Source organism: Falco rusticolus, chromosome 10 (genome assembly GCF_015220075.1).
Source record: "Falco rusticolus isolate bFalRus1 chromosome 10, bFalRus1.pri, whole genome shotgun sequence".
In the NCBI taxonomy this organism is placed as follows: domain Eukaryota; kingdom Metazoa; phylum Chordata; class Aves; order Falconiformes; family Falconidae; genus Falco; species Falco rusticolus.
This window is the reverse complement of record NC_051196.1, coordinates 2184945-2209715: the sequence shown is the minus strand read 5'-3', so window position 1 is coordinate 2209715 and position 24771 is coordinate 2184945. Positions and strand designations below refer to the sequence as shown.

The following is a 24771-nucleotide window of genomic DNA, read 5'->3' as shown; positions in this document are numbered from 1 at the left end:
GTTCTGCACACGAGGAAACAACTGAAGTCAAAAGGTCCGAGATGGTTCAGAGCAGAGACGTGGCCAGGCTACGTATCGGTAGAGAAGGACTTTGGCTTAAGGAGGAGGCAAAACCTGCCAGGCACAGAAGAGATACAGGGCAGTGCATACCACAGCTCAGGGCTGGCCGTAAAGGTGTGATGGAGGGTGGAGACAGGGACGTATTGACACCGTGATTGATGACGATGGGTTTAGTAGTGCTTGTTTTGGAAGGGGTTAAAGGGAAGATGTTATTTTACTCCATGTGTGAGCTTCCATAACTCATACCATCCACATCCACAGATGACAACGGCACATTTTGTGTTGCTGGCAGCACAGTCGTTTATAACGTGAACTGGCTTCATTAATGAACACCACTGCATGGGGGTTGTCTGGGGACGATGCATTGCTGATGGGGCACCATCTGTCAGAGCAATCAGTAACAAAATGACAAGTGCCTTCCACCAAGGGGGGGGGGGCGTTAATGGCTGGTCGCATGTTATGTCCATGAAATGACCCACTGACGATGGATTTTACAGCAGTAGGGCTTAGATCCCAGGGGTGGGTGCTCTTTTAAGAATGACATTCTTCGGTCTCAACAGATGACTCCGCAGTGCTTTTATTCTACAACACTGGGAAGACAGGGAGGTGGACCATGGAACCAGGTCTCCTGTTTAGACACAGATGACTTTTGTAAACATCCAGAAACACAGAGCCATTGCTTCTTTCTTGAGCTGACAGAGATACTCTTCTAACCAGTGGGCCAAACGCCCATGTGTCTTGTGATTTAGTCCTATTGTCCTTTTTCCCAGTAGTAAACAGATGTTTGCTTGCATAATGGGGATTTATGTTATGACCTCTGGTATATGTGTCTGTGTGATGAACTGTGCTTTTGGTAGCCATGAGGGAACCCAACAAGGGTCTGGTCTTGGCTTGTTGAAGGGCACATCTTCCCAGTGAGATTTGAAACTTGGCAGCCTTCAGCCCTACAGGCTGAGAAAGTATGAAGCGAAAAACTTGGTCCTTCAGTGACTTAGTTTTGGCTAATGGAGCAGGGCAACTCAGCACAAAGGCTGCTCCTTGAGCTTACAGACTCCTTGAAATGCTTGTGCTGACCTCTCCTGTGTTCTCCGTTGGGTCTTCGTACAAGGCAAAGTTAGTATGCACAAACAGCAGCCACCCTAAAACTGGTGACCAAGTTTTGTTAATTCTTGGTTTTCCCTGCTAGTTGTCAACTAAACGGGTTTATAACTATCTCTTAGTTGCTTCTGCTCTTGTGGTATCCACGCCTCTCAGACTGTCTGGTATTTCATTGAAAAGTCAAGAGAAAAGAGGTAGATTCTGAGCTTAGTTCAATACCAGCTAATTTGTCCCTGGTGCCAAAACCACACAGACTAGGAAGAATTCCATGGGAGCTAGCCTCCCCCAGGGATATGCCAGAAATTTTCAGCAGCTCTGCTGTGAGAGTCCAAAAACTGTTCTAAAATGGGCTTCATTAACTATTCATTTTCTTCTGGTTATTGAAGTGGATAGCTTGCATGAGAGATCAGCTAACATTAGGAAGCAGTGTTCTGTGAAACAGCGAAGCATATTACAGTGAAATATATTACAGAGAGCTGCCTCTTTAGCAAAGCACGGGGAATTTTGCTTCTAAGCTTCAGGGATTCAGACCCAAGAAGGGCATTTCTCTATACCCTGAGTATAGGGAAGAGAGTTGGGACTAAGTGGTAATGGAGCCTACAAATTAGACTACAGAATGGATTACCGTTCCTCTAAGAGGCTCTGTGGTCTGATTTTAACCTTTTCCCAGATTGTGCTTAGCGTTGAGGTCTTCTAGAAAAGTCTGAGTAATGAGCACTTTGCAATTTGTGCCTTCAGGCATGTTCTATTTTCCCCGGACAACGTGACAAAGTAGATGGTACCTGGGTTTTCAGTTGTGTAAAGGAGAACAGAGTTTGCAGGAATGTGTGGGGGACGTCATCTTAGACCTCAGAAGTCAGGGGGAGATAATGAACTTCAGCACTGTGTGTAGGCTGGAGCCATAGTTGGAAAGTAAAAGAAAGGTTTGTCAGAGAATTGCTTAAAAAGGGGAGGAGGAGGGGTTGGGGGGCTGGGTGTCCAGCATTGCTTCAGGTGACTCTTTTTTATAAATGTCCACACCAGTAACTCTGTTTTCTCGCTTTGTTCCTGCCATAGTAAAACAATGTTCAGTAAAAGCCTGGATATCTCTGAAGCCAATCCCAAATTCAACAAAGAAGAAAGGTATAAACACTGACAATATGTTCCTCTCCTCTACCTCACTGCTGAGACCTTAAAGATGCAGTACTTACCTTCTCCCTGTGGGGACCCAGCCGTTCTCTCTTTAGAGACAAACTCAGAGGGTGGGATACTTACAGCCCCACACTACATATATTTTTCTATAGCACTATTCATTTGAGGCTATCCCAAATGCAGCTTTTGACTGTACCAACGTTTTCTGCCCCTAAAATTTCATCCTACTGCTACCTCTGGTTCGGTTCTGCCATGAGCGAGGACGCCCAGGGCAGAAGACATATTTGCTAAGACTGCTTTGGGAACGACTGGAATATAAAACACTAGAAAAGCCCCGAGTGCCTCGCTCCCAGCACTAGAAACAGCAGCACAACTGAGTCAGTGACAGCAATGGTAGGAAACTTGGGAAATCCTGCGCGGCAGAGCACAATACTGAGTGCCTGTAGGTGAGAGACAAACTCCTTAAGACTACCCTGGCTGCAGCTGCACCAGAGAACACCAGAGGAAAAGGTGACCAGAGACAGATTTCGGAGGATGATTCCAATCAAGCAGTTCAAGTGGCAGACAAAGAGTGACAGAAAGCGTAACTCCCAACTGTGAATAGAGGCACAATGGAAGACACGCAGGCCACCAGATTTAGGAGTTTAAGTGGACTCATGTGGGCCCAGAAACAACAACAACAACAAAGTTTAGACTTTTGGGGAAGTTTTTAGTTGACCTGTTCCTAAAATTTGAGTCTCAGGGGAAGAGAATTTTTCTCTAATGTTAAAACCTGGCATCCCAATGGATAATTCTTCATCAAAATGTAATCCTTATACATTTTGGACAAACACTTAGCTTACTGAATGGTTAGGAGTATTCCATATGATTCAAAAAGGGGGAAGCAGTAGGTTCCGTAAAGGAACCTCTGGACCGGGCAAACCATTCTTCTTTCCATTTCCCCTTCTAACAGCAACTTTCTATATAAAAAGTGGCTTTTAAGCGTCAGGAGACTTGTAGGATGTGTGAGGGACAGCCCCTGTGTTGGCCTTTTGCAGGCTGGGGCAGCCCGTTGTGGGCAGTGCTTCAGTTCTTGAACCCGCCACGGTGAAGAACATCTGCAGGAGAGGCTGTGCCCGGCGCGGGGCGTCCAGCACCCTCTTTAAGATGCCGGGATAGGAACAAGCATTGGACCCGAACTTAGAAAGCTCCCAGTTTCACAGCCGTGAAGAAGCCGTGGTGATACAGTCTCTCGTGTGTGGGCTTTCCTGGACTGTTACCACAGACACAGGAATTCCTGTTCCTTTCTCTGATTCCCCCGATACATAAATCCTGTTCTTGACCACGTGGCACTTCTTGCATTAAAAGTTAAGTCTGAGACTCCTCGGAAGATGAGCTTTTCCACAGCAATTAAAACTCAGGTCCAGTAAGAGAAGTGCAGAGATGATACCTGTGACAGGAGAAGGGGCTGCCAGCAGATGTTCCCAGCACCATTTGTTGTCGCCCTGTCCCTCTCTAGCAGCTGCTGCAGCTGTGGTGCGAGCAAAGGGAATGACCCTTCAGTAACCGCTGGGGGAACTTCAAAATACACACGGACGTTTTGTGTTCCCTCTCAGAGGTGACACTGGTCAGAGTCCGGCAGGAGAAGGTTAGAGCGTTGCACAGGGGTCCCCCAGGTCCTTCTCTCTGAAGGACCACGCTGACTTTTGGAGGACCACGTTTGCTGTGGTCTTGCCTCCCTCCCACTTTGAAGAGTTAGGATGCAGAACCTCAGTGGTGGGCAAGTGAGAGGGCCTGGACTCTGGCTCTGCGCACAGCCACACGGCAGCAAGGGGTAGGCAGCAAAGAGGACCCCAGCAAAATGGGGCCAGCTAATCATGGTGGCCATTAAATTTTTGGCCAGTGTTTAATTATCCAACTTTATGATGTCTTTTTTAAAGGAATACTGCATCTTTAAGGGTCCCTTCCCTCTAGATGCACATGGTTGTCTTAGTAGCTGAGGCCACTGTCCCTTTCTTTTTCTTTTTCTTTCTTTCTGACTTTCTCTTTCACCCCCTCTTTCAGTGCTTCTCTTCTTCTGTATCTGGGTTGCTGCAGCTCCGTAGTTCACTTGCTTCAGTATTGTAGGGAATGCACATGTCTGCGCTTCTGGGTCTATTGTGTCCTGGGATTGTTCATTTTTTTTAAACCTCATTTCCCTTTTCCTTTTCCCTATTGTCAATTTGCTTTCCATTCTCTTTGTTAACCTCTTCAGTGCCTTCCCTGTTGGGAAAATGACTTGAAAGAAAAATTAATCAACCTTCTTGCACCCATTCTATTTACGTTTTAATATTCTGCATGTGTGAATATGGGTGTATTTTCTGTATAAATATACACACACGTTCCAGTATACAATGGGTGTCAATTTGCTCTTCTCAGTTACATCACTGTAGATAGATTTGTACAGGTACAATCGAGGACAGTGTATGTCCCTGAATATATACATATATATGTATTTGTATGTATATGAATTAGATCTTACCCAAATTTGCACTCCAGGCCGAAATATAAATGGAGTGTCGCTCAAACACATGAAAAAGAACTTAATGTAATGCTTCTTTCCACTTCTCTATCAATGCGTAGCACAACAACTTTTTCTTTCTATTCTAACTATGTTTTAATTTTAACTTTTCTCAAAACTGCCTTGCGCTGCCCAGCCCAGCATTTGCAGTGTTGATGTAACTGGAAGCATGGCTAGTTGCACTGAGCAGGAAACTGTGAAATCTACTGGGCATATATTAAATTTGGCATTTCTGTTGGTGACCGTCTTGTGGAGAATGGATTTTCCTCACCCAGCCAGAGGTAGCTCTGGCAGCTTGGGAGCCTGTTACTGAAAATGGAAAGAAAGAGAGAGAGAACGAGACAGAGAGGAAAAAAAAAGCGCTGCATCCAACTTGAAAATAATTTGGTGTAAGAACACCCGAATTTTTGTTATTTCTAATCTGATCCTTCTTAATGTGAAAAGGTGGTGATACTTTCCTGAGTTGGCTTACCTGCACCTCTGAAAACTTAATAACCTGACTATTCTTTCTGATTTTGAATGCTTTGGTTAGTAGTGAAAAATTAAGAATACTGAAGTTTTTGATTGTCGCTAGGTTTCAAAGTCAACATGCCAGAGATTCATTCTGCTTTCAGAGCTGCTGTTTCAGACTCTTTTCAGCACAGCATTGATTTATTCTCCATTCACATTTGAAAGATTTTCTTTGCAACCTTTAAGACCTAGAGACTGAATTTATTTTAAATGAAAAATGAGATCCTGGAGCACAAGATGGCACCCACAGAGATAAGTGCTGGGTTGCTGAGCTGGTATGTTCTAGCTGATCTGAATTCCTGACTATAAGGCCATCATGACTAATAAGCCAGTCTCAAAGCGGATTCACAGCTTGAGCTACAATCTTGTACCCTGGGCTCCCAAGCTGGCTCAGAAATGCATGCTTTAATAACCAATACGTTTCACAGTTCATTCGTGGCAAAAAAAGTACTTCTTACCAGGCCAGCTTGGGGGACAGAGGGACACAACACGGAGCAAACTGGGGACAAAAAGAACAATTTCCTTGGTAACAGTCTGATGTAACTGTGCCTTATGTGAGAGGCAGAAAAGAAATGCAGCATGAAGTATGAACCCCATTGCTCTGCTGACTGCTTGAATTGGGATTTGGCTGGGAATTTTTTTTTTACAGCCTCAGTATGTCCCTCTCCGTACTCCCCAGTGCCAAAGTTGGATGTGTCTGCAATATTATGAGCAGGACAAAAGTTGTTTTCTGGTAAATGAAACTGTCCCCCTAGTGTTCCTGGTCTCTGAAGATGTAGGCACCGGTGGCAATAATTATGACCGTTCAGTTCTCCGAACAGTATTTCACTCTGCTTTTCCTACTCTTCTCTCCACCTGCCTCCGCATCCCTCTCTCTTTCTTTCTCTCTCTCCTTCCCTCTCCGTTTTCCCTTTCCGAGGATGGCGAGTGCTGATCCATTGGGGTAAGCTCTAGTTTTGGATTATTCCTGTTGCGGGACCTGTTGTATCTTGTAGAGAAACTTTTCATTTGCACTTTACAAATACAATACAGGCTGACACACTTCAGTGAACGAGGCGTTACACAGGGAGAGAGAGAGAGAGAGATGTGGGAAGAAGCATTTTTGGTGCTTTTGTGTGTGTTTGTATGCTTTTATGTTGGAGTCACACTCCATATAATTTACTTTTGGGTTCTCTTTTGTTCTTTTGTTTGTCTCGATGTCTCAATGTCTGTGGGCACAGAGAACTATCCTCAGACACTGTGCAGGTACCAGGACACCCTCCAAGAATGAAAACCCCTTCTCTGTTTAGCACTTTTTGTATCTGTTTGGTACCCTCCAGTTAATTTTTATCCTAATTTATCCTTTTTTCTTCTTTTTTTTTTTTTTTTTTTTTAAGATGAAGCTGAATCCCATCCGTGTTATTTAAAAAATGCTGGGTATTCCCTCTCTTTTTAGTATATGTTTTTTTAAGAGGTGAACAGATGGCCCTAGAGACACACACGTCTTCAAAGGTCTTTACTTTCAATAAAGTGGATATACGTACAACTAGGAATGCAGTCACGCTTCAAATTAAAGTTCCATTTATAAGTACTTAACAGAAGGAGAATATTTCATTAGTAAATGATTTAATAAAAACATTGTAATAGATCACTACAGACTCCAGCAAAAGCTTATTGAGAGGATACATATTGAGAAAGCTAATTAGCACCAGTAGCTTCTCATGTTTGTAGCATGCTTTACTATTTATTAATTCTTTCTAAACCACTTATAAATGGAACTTTAGTATAATTGGCCAATTAAGGAAGGTGGTGCTGTTCAACGTCACCCTCTGTCTGCACTAAAAGGAAGAAGAGGTGTGTTACCAACACCTGCAAGTCCTTTCTCTGTACTCTTTGTAAGGCTTCATCTTACAAGTGGTTATTATCATGAGTAGACCTTCTGACCTAAGCATAAGTATTCCCAGTAAGAGCTGTTACAGTTAGTATTATTTGCACAGTTGGGACTGTTAAGTCACTGGACCATCAGAGGTATTCTGTTCGTATTCCCTGGATCAGAGAGGAAGGAAGCACAGGTTGTATCTTTTAGACACCCAAGAGTAATAGCGATGAAATGCTGTAACACGCAATGCCAGGCTGCTCACCTATCGCAGGTTAATTCAGGTCATTTCCAGGGGTCTCATACCCTGCAATACAGTTTAGAATTTTTTGGTTTCATTTGAGTGAGCAAGCAAAGAGGAGTATCAAATTCCACCCAATTTATGCTTGAAGCAAATAAGAGGTTGGCTGGATATTTTGGGAATGACTTTCAAAACAACACGTGGAATCAACCCAATTCAAAGTTTCTAAGGCATTTCACCCAGGGACACAAGCCTGATGCATTACTGCACGCTGCATGCATGCTGCAGGCTGCCCTCCTTGGAAGCATGGCTCCAGCTTGGCCAGCTAAGAGGCTGTATCAGCGTCCTGGTAAAACTGTGCTGTGAAAGCAGGTTCTGCTGGGACTGCAGCAAGCGCAGACCCCCCCCCCCCCGCTGATTATAAGACAAATTTCTGTGAGACGGTCATTCAAGGAAGAAACAAATGCCAAATCCCACGCAAACGTTAATTGCTGGCTGTGAAGCCTTCGTACTGCCCTGGTGTGCACCAGCAGCTGCACTGGTTAAAGCACCTGGACGCTGATGGAGCGAGGGGCGCGCTGTACGGGTGCTGGGGGGTGCGGCTGCCAGGTCAGCTGCGCTTTTCCTTCTTGTATTTCTCTCTGCCTGCACCTCAGCAGCGTGAGGCTTCAGCCCTTCACCTCTCACAGCTCTCAAGAAATGCTGCCGTTCTCTGAAACCAGCTGGAAACTGGATTCCAGCTCCCCCGTTTCACCAGTAAGAGACCACTGGTGTAACACGAATTGGGCCTCACATGGCTTCCCCTTTGACAAGCAGCTGGGTAAAATCAGTAAGAAACTGCTTTAAAACAAAGGACCTTTTGACTTTGAGGTATCAAACAGATTGAATAAGGTATAAAATCATCACAGCTACAAAGCACAGCCCACACAGGCACATGTCGTCAGTCCTTGGCCTCTCTCTTTCATAGCTCAGACGTCTCCAGGTTATTGTCAGTCCATGAGAGGGAGGAGCAGCCTGCAATGGTCTCAGTGCCCATCCTGTGGTTAGAGTGTCTTCTACATCCTCCCCCTCCTAAGCCTTGGGTCTAGCTCCCTTCTGTTTGGGTTTTTTCCACTCCTCTCTCCAGGCTTGGCAAAACAACTGTGTCACTTTGGAAGGGGCTAAAGAGTCACTTCTTGGGTCTCTAAACCTGGCAGGTGTCTTTGAGGGAATGCTCTTTATCCGAGCAACTGCACTGACTTCCCTGCTTGCAGTTTCAACAACTTTTTGATGGCTTCCTTCGAGTTAGTGCCCAAGCATGCAGCAGTGCAAAACACAGAGAAAAAGGAGCCACATTGCAATGTTTGTAGTTTCCTAGATTGTTGCATTTAGTATTAAGTTATTGGAATAAGTATAGATTTAATGCTTCCAATGATATGTAATGCCTATAGAGACACATAGGATGTTACTTACTAATAGATACTTCCCACTGAATAAATGTAGTTTGTAGCCACAGAGATAAGATGATGTCATATTTTTCTCCTCATTCCCCACATAAGATTTTCCAGGGTCTGCCATCCTAATGTGCTGCCTGTAGGGCCTCATGCTTTCATTTTCTGGTGAGAGGGATAAAAATTTAAATTTTCTCTATTTTTTCATTACAGCGTTTCAGCATAATGCAACGTTTTCATTACTTTTGGCCCTGTCCCAGTTCTGTCCACCTGACTCTGAGATACAGGAGCAGTGCATGTGTGTGTTTTTTTTAAAAAAAAAAAAACCCAAAAAAACCAGAATTCTGGCGTTTCCCAGCTAAGATGATCTTGCTGGGAAGGACAAATCTGTCATTTTTGCTCGTTAGCATTTCTGTACTGGAGTATAGAACCTGTCAGTGTACTGAGATTTTATAGCCAGCTTGGGAACTGTGTCCCACTTGTAAAGGTAAATTATGGGAGATTTATTAAATTGAAGGAGATGCAAGGAAAAGCTCCTCAGTCTGGGTGTCATATCCCATACCAGCACTCTCTGGTAAAGGGGAAAAGTTTTGAATATGTACAGCTCTCTTTTCACTCCAACACTTAAAATTAACCCGGGATTCTTTAAACTCTTTCCACTGCTCCTATATACCATTTCCAGTGTGGACAAACTAAAACTTGCTATAGGGCTTACTTTACTTCTTACATATTTTGCATGTAAATCAGCAGCAGAGATAAAGCTTGTTTGATAGCAATCATGTGGATACTGAATGCATTTCCAGGAGGATTTCACACTAACTCTCTCTTCTGTCCCCTACCTCAGGCTCCTAGGCTGGATGAAAACACAGTACACAACAACTCTTTTTTCAAATATTGCTTCCAATAAGGAACTGGGAGTTGGGAGGTGGGGCCTGCCATGTTTTGCCCTCCATGCGTGTGATCGTTTTTGTAAAAACATAGGAGGCAATGGGGTTGGGAGGGGAGAATTCAGGACTGTTCGAAACACCTGATTGCAAAAAGGAAATAGCAGATTGGAACTTTTAATCAAGTATCCTGGAATTCAGGTGAGTGTGAGAGAGGACTTTCCCACCACTGTTGAGAGTTGGTGGGAACATCTCCTAGTGGGAGTTTAACTCCTAAGCAGGTTGTTTAGCTGCATTGCTGGGCACCTAAATGCCTTCCACATTTGTCCAAGATAACCTATAGGCTCCTCTTGTAATTTATGGTTTGGAAGAAGCTTTTTCTGATGACTCATACGAGGAAGACTTTAACTACATGGACTTCCCATATGCATGACACATCTGTGTTGCGCTCAGCTACGTCAGTTACAGGAGAGGCACGTAAAACAGCCTTTTGAAAGTGGGGCAGACGGTTCTCCCCTCAAAATTACTTTGCATAAACCTTTATGAGTGCCCCAGATCATGATGGTACAAATTTAGGTTTTATCTAGTGCAAAAGAATGCCAAGACTGAGCTTCTAGGTTTTGACTGCTGCACTGTGATGGGCAGACTGCAGCAGGGTACAAGGACGAACGTAGGTGGGGAGTTTCTGCGTAGAATGAGTGCCCCAGATTTTCACGGCGCAAATTTATATTTTATCTGGCAAAAAAGCATGCTGAGGCAGGGCTTCTGGGTTTCACCTGCTTACTGGGATGGACAGACTGCGATGAGATACAAAGACAACCATCAGTGAGTAGTTTCTGCAGAGGATACAAACAGAGAGAACAGGACCAGCCATTGTGTTCAGTTGTAGCTTGCTCTTCCCTTGGAAATATTTCCCCTTGCAGTTCACATTTTTTTAGTAACATTACTACTCAAATTTATTTACAATATATCAGGGACACCATTTTGTAAACTGATTTTTTTGTTTGATTCTTCTATAACAGTAGAAGAGAGTGAACTGAGACAATTTGTGTTCTCAATGCTTTTATGTATAAACTGACATGAACTCTCTGACCTATGTCAAGTTTAAATATGTATGTGTATACACATGCACACTGGCACTCTGCTTTCCGAGCTTCTAGAGGATTTCACCTTTTCATGTTTGTTACCTGAAGGCAAGTAATTGCTTTCACGGCTCTTGCTGCAGGTGAAACGTTGGTAGGTTTGCTACGTTGACATTGCATGGTGGTTGTTGGACAACCAGGTTCTTAGCCAGGTCCTCTGCTGTCAGATGGTTCGGTCTTCAAGGTGACGTTCTGTTTGAAAAGGGTAGGAGGCAGCTGCCCTTGGGGCTTACTCAGGCACAGTCACACAGGCGGGTTTTTTCCCTGCTGGGCAGCCCTCCTCCTGGAAACTTCTGCTGCTGAGATGTTTGTGCGTTGGGCCTGTCTGCCCTTTCAGCGCGTTTAGCATAGCCCATTCGTACATTTTATTGTCTACAGCTGATATTTTTCATAGGTGGCCTTCGCTGGAGAGCGTAAGAGCATTACAGTGTAGGTGACCTTGTCAGCAAATAGCAGGAGGGTTTATTCTCCCTTGACTGGCCTCTTTTTGAGGGCACCTGGGTTGTTATCTTGATAGCAGTCAGGTCACCAACCACAGCAGAACTCGTTACCCATCGAGCAGACCGGGCAGTGGGAAGTCCTGCTGGAGAGGGGAGGCCTGAGCTCCATCGGTGGGGGGCTGGCAGGGGTTACCCCATCGAGCTCCATCGGTGGGGGGCTGGCAGGGGTTACCCCATCGAGCTCCATCGGTGGGGGGCTGGCAGGGGTTAAGCCAGCACGGGAGCTCATCCCGTAGGAAATGACTCTGTGCCTGGGGCATGGAGACCTGGCGCTTTTTCTTCATATCTGGAAGAATCCCCTACCTTTGTGCCTTGTACAGACGGTGCTTTTCCATGTTGCTTCTGACAGAGAATGCCTCATTCTGTGTTTACCAGCACTGTGCGGGAGAGAATTCTCAGCACCAACACGGATGTCTTGACAGTCCTGTTGGAATCCAGCAGCTCAGCTTGCACAGGTCAGGCGCAGTAGCTTCCAGGTGCTTGATGACCAAAAAGAAGGTAGCAGCTCCCTTAGTGAAAAGGGATTATAGCGTCCTCCCTGAGCAGCAGCGCTTCTTTGGTTTGAGGGTGGGGCAACTGCAAAAGGTGACAGTAGTGAAAGGAAAGAGTCCTGTGCTTTTCCAGTGACAGCCTCCCTCCTCCTCCTCACTTCATGCCTGTGCCTGTGGTGGCTGGTGTTCAGGGTTCTTACCTGTCCAAGTGTTCTGAGGGCTGTTTTCCTTATTGTGTCCATCCAGGTCTCGGTCAATCAGCGGAGCGTCGTCTGGGCTCTCCACCAGTCCTCTCAGCAGTCCAAGGGTAAGTGGTGCCGCTTCAAGATCTGTTAGTCCAGTTCACTCACACATGCTTGATGCTTTTTGACATCTGTTGCTCCAGAGCTGTGGCTCTTAGCTGGGATGTTTTGTTTTTCCTTGGCAGCTTGTAAATTTTCATGAGTGGTGAGGGAAATGCTATTTACAAATGCGAGCAGAGAATTTCTCACATGCTCCCAGCGCTGTTACAGGGGTCTTGCTGTGCCCTCGCCCTTTTCCAGTCTCATCAGCATGCAGGATAACGTGGCTGTGACTAAACACCGCCAGATCCAGCCGGGATCCGTGTGCGGCGTGGGTTCAGACCGTGCATCGGGAAGGGTTTCGTCGCTGTCTTCAGTCAGGTCACAGTAGAGCGCCAAACCATGCTGGTTACAGCCAGCTGGATGCTCTTTGCCTCAGAATAGCTTGTATTAGAAAGTCAGAGAAAATAGGCTGTACAAATTTGAGGGCTAGCAAATTTAAAAGGAGAGGAAGAAGCTGGCTAATTAAGATGAGAAAAGAACACTCAAAGCCCTCTAAATAAGGTACTTTCACTGCCCTTGTTCAGTATACAGTCAGCTAAATACGGATACTCGGCCAGTACTGATCCTCAGCTAGTACAAAACGTGCTTGACCGTACACCTGTAGCAAAGTTACTACAGTTTCCTAGTGCAGTGACAGAGGCGTCCCTCTCCTTGGTAACTCTTTAGGGATAAGAGCGAGCATTCCTCGTGTCTGGCGAGGCCATTTAGTCACCCCAAGGCTGCAGTGCTTACAAAAGTCGAGGCCTCATCAAGGAGCCTGGGGGGCTGTGGCCGTGCAGGTTACCCAGTTGCCTGGCCGAGTCTTTGGAGGATTTCTCCACACTTTTCATGACTTCAGGAGAAGATGCCATCCCCCCACTGGAAATGGATACAGTGTTAGGGTACGGATGCTCTGGATCTGTTCTTAGGTATATGAAGGTAACATCAGTTTTCCAAGTGTTTAACATTGTAATTCCCCAGTAGCATCGTGTGTAATTCTTCTGCATAAAGACACGCTGTCAGCTGTAAGTTTATAGACTGATACAGCTTCCAGCTCCGTGCTCGGTGGAACTCTTTTCTGAAACACATTCTGGGTTTGCATCAGTTGTTACGCTGTTTTGCAACTGGCATAAATGTGTTCGTGGTCTCCTCTGCATCTTTAACGGGCCAGGAACCAGTGAAGATCCATTTCCTTGTTTCTGCACTGGGACTCCTGGGTGTCAGTGGAATGAAGCAGGAGCCTGAGAATTCTTACACCACTGCAAAATGTACTGAAAAAGAGCATGGAAACAGTTGTGTGCACAAAATAAGCATCCAGTGTAGCAAACCAAAATCTTAATCTCATTAATTGATCTCTTGGGATCAATTTCTGGCATCTCAGTAGGACTACATCAAAGAATAAGGATGACAAGATCTGTCCCATCGTTGCTGTATCTTACCATTATTCTTTTAAGAGGCAGTTGATTAAATAGTCTTCAAAGGGATTTAGCAACCAGATGGCATTTTCAGCAGATCATAACGATATTAAGGCAGGTCAAATTTGAGGCTTAAAAGGAAATGTTGGAATAAAAATCATTTTTTTTTTAACAATATTAAGGCAGGTCACATGTGAGGCTTAAAAGGAAATGTTGGAATAAAAATCATATTTTTTTAAACGTCCTTACCTATGCTTCTAATAGCACCTTAGATTATTGAAAGAGAGCATACTTTAAAAAGCAAATACACATTCCACTCTGTGTGCTGCTGAGGCTCAGTTCTATGATGAATTGAATCCTCCAGCAACTAGGAGTTCTGAAATCTCAGTGATGTTCCCCATCGCACCAGCACAACAGACCTGATCGTGTTCTTTATTTCATTATTGAAAATGTGGTAATTAAGGGTGCCCCTTCAGATTCTTAATGGCTTGAGAGGGAGCTGCATTTGACCGACTTTCTTTCAAATTTGTTTCTCAAATCATCATACATGTAAGATACAAAAACTGCAAGGAAACTTTTGCAATCAACAGTCTTTGACTTTTATCCATTGGTGTCATTTGCAAAAGATGACTTGTCAGATGCTGATAGTGACTTCCATAAATTAACCACTTTCCTCTTCTTTTCCCCTTCCTTTCTCACGGGTTATCCGAATTACCAACGTGGCACACTTTAGTTTTAACTTTACAATCCTAACACAAATGTTTTGATGTAGTGATTTTCTTTTAGTCTTGGTGGCCTAACCCTAAGTCCTTTGAAGTAATTACACAGCTTTGATGCAAACAATTTTAGGACTTAAGTCTTCAATACATTTCTGCATTTTTTGAATATGACAGCATTGGGCTAATCCATCAAACCCAGAAAGTAAACTCAATAGTGAGTGTGCTTACCTGGGACTGAGATTTGAGGCATCGTTATGTGTACATGGTATGTATGGACAGTGCTTGGTTACAGCTTGTAGGTGTTAAGAATGGATAGTAATAGTAATAATAATAATAGTAATAATGATAATTATAATTGTAATAATAATAAAAATAAAAATTATAATGGTAAATCATTTATAATGGATAGTAATTTCTAGACTTCACAATCTGAGCACAGTCCAAACCGAAAGACTTTGAGTAGTGATTTCTATTTTTACAATTCTGCCAGTGCTTGTAATCTAAGGTGTTAACAGCAATGTTTTGTAAGGACCTTTGTTTTAAATGTGATTTTTAGATTGCTAATATCCCTTTAAAAGGCTTCTATTCTCCCAAGTCTGTGTATTGCTGTTTGTTTGGTTTCCCAAATGCTTCTAACGTGTGTATATGTTCTTGTTTGGGAAAAAAAAAAATCATAATCCCATTTTGGTAACTCGGTGATGGATTATGAACTTTGGTTGTGTTTTTCTTTTTAAACTGTGTCTTGCAAAACAATGGCTCACCCCACCCCCTCCATAGAATTGGGACTTAATGGCAAATATTGCTGTGACTTTATGACAGAAATTCCAGTTGTCAAGCTGTCCTTCAGTACAATGAGGGATGTTGCCGGAGAAGCATAAAGTCTGATGGGAAGTATCATCTCTTCCCAGATAAACAAAATATTTGCCAGGCCTCACTCAAGTTTTGGCTGTAGCTGCGGACAAACCAAACACCACCTGAGTTCGTATTTTTCCCGTGGTGGTGTGTGCTCGGAAGCCTCCAAGAGAAGGCTGAGCGGTTTAACCTGCCAGGCCAGGGGAGGAGAGGCGATGCCCACGCGGGGTCCCTCTCCCTTCGCCCCCTCTTTCTGCCATGTCTGGCGCAGCCGGGGTGCGCATTAGCCAAAGACGGGGGTAAAGAGGAAGGAAAGAGGTTCTGACCGCTGTGTGCAGTAGCTGTGTGTATCGCCTACCACCCCGTGTGTATCACACACCTGTTTTGAGTTCCATCTCTCTGCTGGGTTTGCATACAGGCACTTGGAGCTGGAAGAGGTGGTCCCATTGGCACATCTCAATTTGTCTGTGGCTTGAGTGGTTCTTCTTCCCCTTCCTCACCTCCCTACAGCATCGTGCTTCTCTCACTGCAGGGCAATCAGAACAATCCCAGAGAGATTTCTCTCTTCTTTTTTTCTTGGTTACTTTCTTTCATTTTGTTTTTTTTTTATACTTTTCCTTTGTTTTACTTTTCTTTCTGTTGTTTTCCTTTGCTGACACATGGTTGGTTAATATGATGAAGCCTGTTATGACACTGTTGTTCTTGCTGCTGCCGCTGCTGCTGTTGTTGATTATGCTGTGTTCCCAGCTAACTGCATGTCTTTTTTTTTTGTTTTTTGTTTGTTTGTTCGTTTTTGTTTCTTTGCAAAATCCCTCCCCCCACTACCCCTTCACCTCCATCTCTTGTGTCTCCCTGTGACATGGTGCATCTTTGTGACTTGGATGGATTTTATTCTGACTTTCCTTTCTCTGCTCGCCCGCTCTATGCGTATTTCACTGTTTTTGATGTGCATGGACACTCTGCGTCTGTCTTGTAGCCTATCAGAAAGTTCTTCATCCCCCCTCAGACCTCCGACCTCCCTTTCTCTCCCCGACCCCAAGTCTCCTTGGACCCTGATGCTTGTAGGAACGCCTCCAGGCCTGGACATGTACTCCAACCAAAGCCAGCACTTCAGCCCAACCCAAAGACGCAGACTTTGCCATCCAAGAGCAAATTGGCCGAAAAACCACTCCAGTCTACTAAATCCAACCCACTCCCTACCAGCAATACCAGCGCGCCCTCTTCCCAGAACACCCCTGTGCAGAACGCCCAGGGCCGCTCGCCTGCTGCCGGCTTTAACCCACAGCTGGCTGTTCCTAAAGTGCAGACCAACCCTATGTCTCCTGTTAGATTGCTCCCTTCTAGTACTGACCCAAGCACCAAATCTATCCCCATCATACAGGTCACCCCTCACCCCTCTCCAAGGGGAAGTCCCCTCCCTACCCCCAAGGGGACACCTGTCCATACGCCAAAGGAGAGCCCAGCAGGCACACCCAACCCAACACCACCATCCAGCCCCAGCATTGGAGGAATGCCATGGAGGACACGACTCAACTCAATCAAGAATAGTTTCCTGGGGTCTCCTCGCTTCCATCGCCGGAAATTGCAAGGTGAGTGCTCGCCCAGACGCTCAGGGTCCTTCTGATTTGGGCAGACATTCGGCAGCGAGTTGATACCTCTCCGTGGCTCTGCAGATTTCAGGTCCTGAGGCCTGAATATTGCTATTGAAAACGAGAGCGATGGCATCAGCCAGTCCTAACCCAAGGCACATGTGAGCAGGCTCTGTCGTGCCACTGCACCTGCTCCCACAGCATCTCCTGAGCCCTCTTGCTATCCCTGTTGTGGCTCTTAGAACACAAGAAAATTTTATCTCCAGCTTCTCCACCCATTTTGTTCAGCGAACCTGGAGTTCTGCTGTTTTCCCCCATGGCTGTGCACTGCCTCTCCATAGCCGTGGGCTGAGCCTTCAGCTGAGAAAAACTAGCCCGTGGCAATAGGTTGAAATTGTCCTTCTGAAGCACAGCTTGTTTGATCTTGGTTAATGCTTTTTTTACCTCCTTTGGTAATTGGTATAAAAATCCCCTTAATATAATCAGTGGTTTCGTATCTGCTGGCCTATTTCAGTTTTTGAGAGTCTCTGGAGTGTTAAGATGTGCAAAATTTTCTGCTTCAAGCTCCAGGTGGCTTTTTGCGTTCAGGCAAAGGGCACCCAAAGTCACATGCGTTATCCTCAGATGTCATGAGCAGCGATCCCAGCACCCTGTGGTTTTACAGGGCACTGGGATGTGATCCCGTGGGAAAGGAGGATTACAGCCACGGAAGAGTTAGATTTTGAACCGTGATGGTCAGGGGCGTTGTCTCAGGGAAATGCAGAGGATTGCAGCAGTGACTGAGCTGCATCTGCTGGGCTTTGAAGCAGTTGTCAAGCAGTGAGATTGGCACAGGGGCTGGGTCTGAACTGTAAACCACTGAAGCCAGTGCAAGATTACAGTCAGATTCATAGCATCATTTAAGGAGGGGTAGGGCGAGCCTTGAAATGCAGCACTCGGTTAGATACAGTGATCTAGAGACGTACGGCCAATGTTCAAATGTCAGAACTGGTCTGCAGAGGCAGTGGGCAAATGCAGGAGGGTGTAAAGCCAGAATTGTTTCGTTGGTATACAGCAGAAAATGGAAGGGTTACTGAATCAGCAATTTCTTTTCTCCCTCCCTCTCTTTGGCTGTGCGTGCATGGGCAGTACCTACACCAGAGGAGATGTCTAATTTAACCCCAGAATCATCCCCAGAGTAAGTAATTTGCCAGCACGTTACTTTTTTTCCACCACATACCAATGTAATTTCCTTGCCTGAATGTCATAGGGCAATATACTCCTGTTCTGGGTCAATATCTGATGGTAACCTGTTGTCCTGTGAACGGGATAGAGATGTGAAATGGTTCTTCTGCTAAGGACCATTGGATGGAGATGGGATGGGATGGGATGGGATGGGATGGGATGGGATGGGATGGGATGGGATGGGATGGGATGGGATGACCTGGATAAAGTCTATACCTCAGTAATGGCAGTGGGGTCAACAGGTGATGGAACAGTCTCCCAGTAACCACCTCATTTTCTCATGGCTCGCTGAATTTACTAGGTTTGTAACATGTTCCTTCTCTCTTATTTCATTTGGTTGTCGAGCAGACCACTCTTGAGGAGTGGAGAGGGTAATCAGTGGCTTATACTGGCACTAACTGTGCACTAAAAAGTCTTCCTCTTAGTACAGGAGAGTTTGCATCCTCAGGATAACATGCAGAAGCCTCTGCTAAGATAATTCAGAGGAATCTTTGGCTGCAATAGTAAACGCAGTGTTAATTCTAGGCAGCGGCACTGGGACATGCAGAAGCTGTTTCATATTCACCAGACTCATTCCCTAAAAGTCAACGTACATTTCAGCCATTTTGCTGCACAAATGTGCGTCACTGCATGGCAGGTTTGGAAGTCCCTGCCAGGGAGTGCGGCTCCAAACACTTCCTAATATATGCAACAGATGCCAAATTATTCCTTTCTATTTTCACAGCTTGTGTTTGTGCACCCAGTGCCCATAGACCTACCCTGCCAACCAAGGCAATTTGGCCTTTTGTTAAGATACTTGTGTGAAATATTCATGAGTCTTAGATGGAGATTTTGGGCCCAAAGTTTTATAATTGGTGACAATGGTATTGCCTTAACAACTTTCCCCAGACCTGGCATTTATCTGGTATAAGATGGGCACTCTATAGCTAATGCTGCAGAATGGAGGGGGTGAAGGCTTCAGGAGAGGGAGAGGTAGGGAATAGTAAAGGTTAGTAAAAAGAAATCCAGGAAGATAAACGGAATAAATTGTGTTTCCAACACTTCGGAGCATTTGCTATTAGAGAAGCATGAGAGAATTTCATAAAATGAACACATCCTTATCAAAGAAATATATGATATTCTCATCTCAAATGTTTTTAAGGCCATTAAAGCAGAAAATCTTCAGAATTAATTTTCTCCTCTTCATGTATGTATATCGGTGGAAGTTTTTCTGTTAATTTATTGCCTTCTCTGCTTCCCACTCACTCTTTAAAAGCTGGTGTAGGGAAGTAGTGCCTGTCATTTGAGGCAGTTTGGATGCAAGTCAAAGCCTAAGGCCCTTTTTCTTTTTCTGTATAATTGCCATATTAATGAGTTCAATTGAGCTGCACCCCGCAGTAAACATAATAAAAGTCATAAAAAATAATGAACTGGTTTATATTTTAACGATAGATGTCTTGTTGCTCAGTGCCCACTTCCACATGTCTTTATTTTTTCTAGTGTTTTCTCCTTTTCTGTAAGAAATAAGATACCCTTATCAGGAGCTGTATTGAGCTCATGGTTGAGCGATAGATACATGCCCCGGCTCTGGTACAGCGATGACTGCCGTTCATTTAACGGGGCTGATGAGTGGGTAATGCACTTTGACATGTCTGGGAAGGGCTCTGCTTCCTCATATGAAAAGTCCTAGAGAATGCGTTAGGGATGGCATTTAGACATCGCTCCGGCTGCATTAAAGCTGCAGAGCTGCATTTGCTGGGGGAGAAATGCCGTTATTTACGCCAAGCAGGTACACCTCTGGAGGTTATGGATCCGGGCGCTCAGGAACAGGTAGGGTACACAGTGAGGCTCTCCAGAAGGCGACGCAGTCAGATGCTCCAGAAGTAGGAAAAGGAACAACATTATAGCAGTGAGAAATTCAGTGTGAAGTAATAAAGCACCAGCCTCCATTTTCATGCTAATCTATTTGCTTTTTCATCAACTGGACACCTGATTAGATTCCCTAGAGTAATCTACATACCCAGCCTCCCACACATACCTCCCATCTCCCTCCCCCTTAGGAGGTTTGCCATGACGAGAGAAGATTGTGAATTTTGAGTGCATTTGATACTGCTTACAGCCTGATCTTGTGAGATGCTAGAGCATCGCGTTCAGGGTGCCGAGGCTCCTTGGCGCATGCCCATTCTAACCCGAGCCAGCAGCACGTAACAGCTGCCCCCCCTTCTTCGGCGGCGTGTTTCCCAGGTGTGGGCACAGCTAGTTCTGCTGCTCGGGGGGAGAAAAGCATGTGTGCTCTGGCCTGGTTTTGTTCATTCCAGGAACAGGAGAGGCCACTGGCATCTATTCCATCTTATGTGACACCAGCAAAATTATTTCGTGAGTTCCAGTGATTAACAAGCTGGAGCGTAGCCCAGACTCAGTGAATCTTCCCGGGTCAGTATTACTGGCGATAACCTTGCCAAAGAGAAGAGCTCAGCCGGACTCTGGAGACCCCAGACCAAGTTTCCCAGCTGAGCAGGAGAAGACCCCTGTGGCCCAGGCTCCCTTGAACCTGTTAAGAGACCTATAAGTGAAGGACCAACAAAACCGTTAACAAAAACAGAAAAATGAAAAGCCGTATTTTAACACGGCAGACCTGCAATTAAATACGCACGCGGTTTCCGGGCCCAGCGTCCATGTGTGACCCACGTGGGCCCCTGGAGTCCCCATAGCCAGCCCCGGGTCAGGTCGTGGCACACGCAAGCCTAAGACAACCAGCCGTTTTAGATGGATAACCAGGTGCTAATTTACTAATGAGCATAGACCCTTTACATGCAGGGAGCTATTGCCCCAGCTCTCCAGGGGCTTGCAGAGTTGTTATGGTGTGTGTGAGACACATGAGCTAATTAGTATGTAATTTCCTTTCACACTCTAACCCTGGCTCCTTAACGACCCATTTAAATGAGAGGCCCTTTCTCTTTACTGCTCCCTATGCTAATATCTGGCTCACCGGCGTAGTTACAGCTGCCTATGAATATTTTAGGGAGTGACAGTTTTCCAGCCCACTTTAATTGAGTGGGGGGCACTGGTTTACCAAATTGCAAGGGCATCTTCCTGTACCCTTATTTTGGGTTGCCTGCAGTAAGTAGAAGCAAATGATTGTTTGCACAGTGGAGCGGTCTTCTGGTGGTGGGCTTTGTGCCGTGCGCATTAGATGGGCGGTGAGCCGACAGCTGGGCCATCCGTGGAGCAATGAGTGCAAATTGCTGGATGCTGCTGAAGTCAAGCTTTGTTCTTTATCCCGAAGGTCTAGACTTCAAATTAGTTTGCTAGTTTGTTCCTCTCTCTCCTAGTCTCTGCCCTTCCTCATTCCGAGTCTTTGCTGCAGCAAGTGAATCTACTAATGACTCCCTCCAGCTGTTGATTGCTTTGCTGGGAAGCGGAGGTACAGCAATCCTTTCTGCAGATGGCTCCCCTTCTCTGCCGAGGTTGTCTTCCACACAGCAGTGAATGTCCGCCAAAACCAGTGAAAGGCTGTTGCTTGCCATGCTGCAAACTGGACTTGTCGTGGCATTATAAAATACCCTGTGGAGGAAAAAACCTGCGATCTCTTGGTGGCGGGTCTTCTTATTTCTGACATTTCCATGCTAAATTCTTCCCTACTAGAATATGGCTGATTTCAGTGGAATTTTTCCTGGGTTTATGTTGGTCCGGCAATTCTTTGGCTGTATGTCATAGCTGACAGCGTCTTCTGTGCCATCAAAACTATACCTGTCAGAGGTGCCACCTTCAAGTTCTGGGTAATGTCTCCCAGTAACGTTCATGTCTCTGCATTTTTCCTTTAGCCTGTTTTACTTAAAAGGAAATGTCAACAAAGTGCATTGAGATGGTGAAACAAGAAGCAAAATCAAACATTTGTTGGTACGATCAGTGTGAAAAAGCAGAGCAATTTCATTTTATGATGAAACCACCATCTGATGCTGAAAGGAACTGCGAAGTGGAACTGCTGTCAGTGGAAAGCCTGGGCTGCGTTGTGCATGGTGTTGATACCTTCTCCCTTAGTACTGAAAATTCATTCCTTTGTGGGATGGCCGGAGTTCACTCGTTATACAGACACCCTGAATGGGACTAATGCATGGGACAGCCTTTGTCCTGGCCCTCTGCATAGGCGTGGATTTCACTCACTGACAGATTGGAGGTCCAGTGAAGCCTACAGCTTGACTTAAAGCAAGATCCTGTGATTGTACTGTCACCCCAACAGGCCACCTTCAGAAGAGGAACTTTCTGAGTCCTAAAACACCAAAGGGGTTGAAATTGGGTAGGGGGAAACTTAGATCCCTGTGTTACCAGCATCTGCTTATTGTCACAAGAAATTGAGAGATCCCCGGAGACAAACCAGAAATGTGTTATTTATTTATTTATTTATTTAAGGTTACTATATAACCCTGCCTTACATGCACTTTATCTACGCAGTATTAATTGGTATATTGGCTCAGTCAAAAGGGTTACCATTGTTCCTGATTTCTCTTTGTTGGTGACATGCTGCCAGACTTAACGCAGGGTAGTCCATCATTTTAGCAGTTTTCACTAAGCGAAATGTTGTTTTGGATAGTCTCCGACACTGTTTTCTACTCACTGTTAGTAATAGTATCACATCTGGAGGGTTATCAGAACTTTCATGCGTGTTTTTTTAATATTTCTTCCTTCTAGCTGGGGGTATGTGAGAAACAGCACGCAATATTTTAAACCATCTCTTTTCTTTTCATCACGTCAGGCTTGCCAAAAAATCCTGGTTCGGTAACTTCATCAACTTGGAGAAAGAAGAACAGATTTTTGTGGTCATTAAGGACAAACCACTAAGCTCCATTAAGGCTGATATCGTCCACGCTTTCCTCTCGGTAAGTCACCCCAGCTGCCCGCTGGAGCCAGGGCACCTTGTGCCACGTGTTACAGGGCAGCGGCTCGGCTCCGTCGAGTGCATCCTCAGCGGGGTTCGTTTACATGGCCTCTTGAGTCGGGCCTCCACTGGTCTCAGTCTGAATTTCTAACTGCAGATAGTACTCCTTGAAGCAAGAAAAGGTCTCAGCCTCCTTGGCAGGGTCTCCAGGTTGCCAGCACCTGGGATACGGCTGCAGTCGGAGCACACTGCTGATGTGGCATCGAGACAGTGATTTGCTGCTTTGTCAAACTAACCTTTCAGTCACCATTGGGACAGCGGGTTGGGTCTCTCTCTGCTGGGTATGCCCTCCACCACTGTAGCTGGACAAAAATCCTGTCTCACATCTGCATTTGTTACTTTATATCTCCTCTTCAGTGCTGTATGGCAGAAAGAAGGGGCATTTCCTCTGGTGACCGGAGTTTCAGTTGTTGCAGAAGCTGTTTATATACAGTCTAGGAAAACAGAGGGAAATTGTCGGTTTTTTCCTGTAGAAAGCCCTTATTCTTACTATCTAGAAGTACCAATGAGGAAAATGTCAGCACAGTAAAGTTAATTCAAGAGATTTTTCAATTCAAGGTAGCTGACAATATAATTAAGACTTTTTTTCAATAGAATTAAGAGAAGGAGACTTAATTCCTTATATCATTTGTTGAATTGATACTGTTTTCCACAAAATACTGCACTCCTTTTTAGCGTTTCTGGTGCTGCAATGAATTTCTTCCAGAAAAAACCCAGCTATAATCCTTTTATCTGTAAAGGCATACGAGGAGCAGATGCAGTATAGTAGCAGGCGTCAGGCCCTGGGATCCATCTCAGAGTGGTTTGCAGCAGCCATGTTACTGCATCGGTTCTGAGCGTTTAGCTGTGCTTCTGCGTAGCGTGCACTGCTGTCTATATTGGTGATCTTGTACATACCCCTCACGGGGGGGTTGAGGTGTGATGTAGTGATTTGTGTGCAAACCCTATGAATCGTCTCCTACAGTCAACTTAAATGCATTGTCACAGCCTAAGCCTTAAGGTCAGCTTCTCAAAGAACTCGTCTTCATTTTTCTTCCTAAATTAGAGGCCAGATTTCCAAGTGATTTGAGTTTATATTTTAAAAAAATCTGGTCCTTTGTGGAGCAATAAATAGAACGTGAGCATGTTACATTTTGGCAGGAACTGTGAATGGTAACTGCTTGAAAATTAGGCAGTTATGAAATTCTACCATGGGTCTGAAGATACAGTTGATACCAGAAAGCTTCTCAGAGTTCTTTTACACATTGATAGGAGTTGTGGTTTGGGTAAGTTATTTGCAGGTATGCTTTCCCTGTGGATATCCCAGGCGCTTGTCTAAGTGTCTGCTCTGTGTCCTGATGTCTATTTGATATCATAGAACCACCAACCAACTGAGGCTGGGAAGGACTTGGGGAGGTCTCCTGCTCAAAACAGGATCAGCTGTGAGATCAGACCAGGCTACTCAGGTGGTTTTTTATATCCAGTCTTACATCCCACTGACTTCTCTGCCTTCTTCCTTAGTATCAGCTTTCATTCAGCAAAAGACATTTCTTGGAACTGGTAGATGAGTGTAGAGGAACGAAGCTGTGTTAATTAGCACTGATAATATACAGCTGTGGGCTGGCTTCAGGGGCGGCGCGTTGGCCGACGTAGCTAAGGTGCAGCTGTGGCTGGTTCTGGTAGGGGGTTGGGCAGCTGATGAAGAGAGGGCAGCCGAGGAAGAAACAGAGAAAAGTGAGAGAGAGTGAGTGTGCCCTGGATGAGGCGAAGGCAGCAGAGGGACTGGCATGAAGAGTGTGCTGGGATGAGATGGTAAAAGACCTTGTTGCAGCTCGATAGTTTGGAGAGTGCTGCGACAATTGCTGCCCCATGTG

General features: G+C 45.2%; 1 protein-coding gene across 16 annotated transcripts in view; it reads left to right on the top strand.

Annotated features, from left to right (window-relative positions):
- BRSK2 (BR serine/threonine kinase 2) overlaps window positions 1-24771 on the top strand; it is a 313750-nt gene that overhangs the window by 266213 nt on the left and 22766 nt on the right. For 8 of the 16 annotated variants that reach the window (XM_037402757.1, XM_037402762.1, XM_037402760.1 and 5 more), the window contains exons 13-18: window positions 2215-2280; window positions 6258-6281; window positions 12128-12188; window positions 16167-16779; window positions 17908-17956; window positions 22736-22859. In XM_037402757.1, coding sequence (XP_037258654.1) covers window positions 2215-2280; window positions 6258-6281; window positions 12128-12188; window positions 16167-16779; window positions 17908-17956; window positions 22736-22859 — 937 coding nt within the window. The remainder of the gene's footprint in view (window positions 1-2214; window positions 2281-6257; window positions 6282-12127; window positions 12189-16166; window positions 16780-17907; window positions 17957-22735; window positions 22860-24771) is intronic. The other 8 variants (XM_037402770.1, XM_037402772.1, XM_037402773.1 and 5 more) reach the window with 5 other exon arrangements.